This window comes from Corvus brachyrhynchos, unplaced genomic scaffold (assembly GCF_000691975.1).
Source record: "Corvus brachyrhynchos isolate BGI_N302 unplaced genomic scaffold, ASM69197v1 scaffold219, whole genome shotgun sequence".
In the NCBI taxonomy this organism is placed as follows: domain Eukaryota; kingdom Metazoa; phylum Chordata; class Aves; order Passeriformes; family Corvidae; genus Corvus; species Corvus brachyrhynchos.
The window spans coordinates 1245511-1247598 of NW_008240034.1; the positions used below are offsets into that span (position 1 = coordinate 1245511).

The 2088-nt window shown below is 62.6% G+C and overlaps 1 protein-coding gene across 1 annotated transcript in view; it reads left to right on the forward strand.

Moving 5' to 3' along the window:
* The window catches only part of ARID3A (AT-rich interaction domain 3A), a gene marked incomplete at its 3' end in the record, with an annotated part of 15998 nt that overhangs the window by 1489 nt on the left and 12421 nt on the right, over positions 1–2088 (forward strand). Inside the window, exon 4 of the mRNA XM_017743809.1 lies at positions 174–489. Within this exon, the coding sequence (XP_017599298.1) occupies positions 174–489 (316 nt within the window). The remainder of the gene's footprint in view (positions 1–173; positions 490–2088) is intronic.

Consider the following 2088-nt stretch of genomic DNA (forward strand, 5'->3'; position numbering starts at 1 on the left):
TCCTGGGATGCCAGGGGCCAGCCAGGCCCCGCAGAGCTGCCCCTGCCAATGGGCTGTACCGGGGCTCTGCTGTGTGCTGGGTGTGTGGTCCCAGCCCCACAGCTGGGGAGGGGAGAGGGATGGACCTTGGGAACCAGCATGGAACCAAACCTCTCCTCTCCCCCTGGTTCCAGAAAGGGCAAATGGGATGAAGATGACTTCGAAGAGGACCTGGGTGAGGAGGAAGAGGAAGAAGAAGAGGAGGAGGAAGAGGAAGACTATGAGGAAGAAGAAGACATGGGAGAGGAAGGGCTCAGCTCAGCAGAGGCGGTGCGGGCGGGCGCGGGATCCCTGCTGCTCCGCAAGCCCCCAGCGCCCCAGCACTACCGGGGGGAGCCACCACGGCTGCCGGGGGGACAGGAGCGGCTGCCCCCAGGCCTGGGCCACGCGCAGCCCCCGCCGCCGGCACCTGACCATGGCGACTGGACCTACGAGGAGCAGTTCAAGCAGGTATGTGCCCACTGAGACATGCGTATCCCTGCCGTACCATCCCTCTCCCTGCTCCTGTGCCTCCGTGTGTCCTCGCGAGTGTGGGGAGGTGCCTCTGGCAGTGCCGCCTCCGGCAGTGTTCTCCTCAGATCCGGCTGCTGTTGTCATTAGGAATGCGTGGGATTTCTCTGGGGTTTTAGTGCTGGGCTCAGTCTTGCCCCCTCCCTGGTTGGGTGGCTCTGAGTGGATCCTGTGTCCGGGTTGTTCCAGCACATGCAGACAGTGCAATGGGGTTTGCTGCAGGGAGCTGGGAGGATTCTTGCTGAAAATTATGAAAAAATCGCCCCCAACTTGAAAATCTGACAGGATTCTTGGTTTTCCTCTTCTCCACCTCCCCAAGCCATTTTCCACAGGGACCTGTCTGTGTCCCATCACCGTCACTGCAGGGGTGATGCCTGGCAGGATAACTCTGGCCCCGTGAATGCTTGGTGAGGGGCAGAGCTGCCCCCCTGCCACTGCCAAAACGCCACTGAAGAGTGAAAGCACCTGGCTGCCCCCTTCATTGCCTTCCCGAGGCAACAAGGCCAGCACGTTCCCACTCTCCCGGCGCCAGAGCTGGCTGCGCTCCGCTCTCACTAACAGAAGAAAACGTGCTGGAGCCGGGGCTCCCCAGGGGCCGCCCGGCACCTTTGATGTGTGCTTAAATACATCGGAGTTTGGGGCTGGGGGAAGGGGCAGGACCAGCAGCAGCAGATGGGACCCAGATGGAGCGGCCGGGGCATGGTGGCCTTTCAGGAGGGATGCGACCACCTCTGCCCCTTCGCCTTCAGGAGGCTGTCACATCCCTTCCGAAATGGGGGAAGGGGCTGCTGGGATCTGCCAGCACATCTGGATGTGGGCAGGCTCAGAACAGGGCTGGCAGAGGGAGCACCAGCAAGCATGGAATGTGTGGCTGTCCTCCTGGCACTGCCCGGCTGCGGGGATGGAGGGATGCTCCTGCCCAGCTGTGGGGACAATGTGGTGCTCCTCTCCAGCTGTGGGGATGGAGGGATGCTCCTGCCCAGCTGTGGAGATGGTGTTATGCTTCTGTCCAGCTGTGGGGATGATGTTGTGCTCCTGCCCAGCTGTGGGGATAGTAGGATGCTTCCACCTGGCTGCGCGATAGAGGGATGCTCCTGCCCCGCGCATCCCTTGTGCCGCTGCACCCATGACGCCTTCTCTTCTTGTGGTTTCTCTCTCTCTCATGCTTCCTGCTGCCGGGGAGCGAGGGGCCAGGGCCCTGAGCTTGTAGCTGTGAAAAGGCTTTTCAATACCGCAGCTCTGATCTTCCTGTTTGTCAGTGTGTCAGTGCCCTAGTCCAGGCTGTAGCCTCTGCCAGGTCCCAGCATTTCCCCTGCCCCCCAAGCTGTGCTGGCAAAATGGGTTGAGCACCCCCTCTCCCTCCATGTCGCTTCCCGGGGTCGCCGGGAAGAGCCTGGCACGGTGGTGAATCATGGAAGCAGCCAGGGGGGGTTGGAAAGCCTCCGTGGGCGGAGGAGCGGAGGCGACGCGCCGGGCCCGGAGAGGCTTTCCCCGGCACGTCAGCCCGCACGACCGCGCTTGGATCGCGGCCGCTGGACT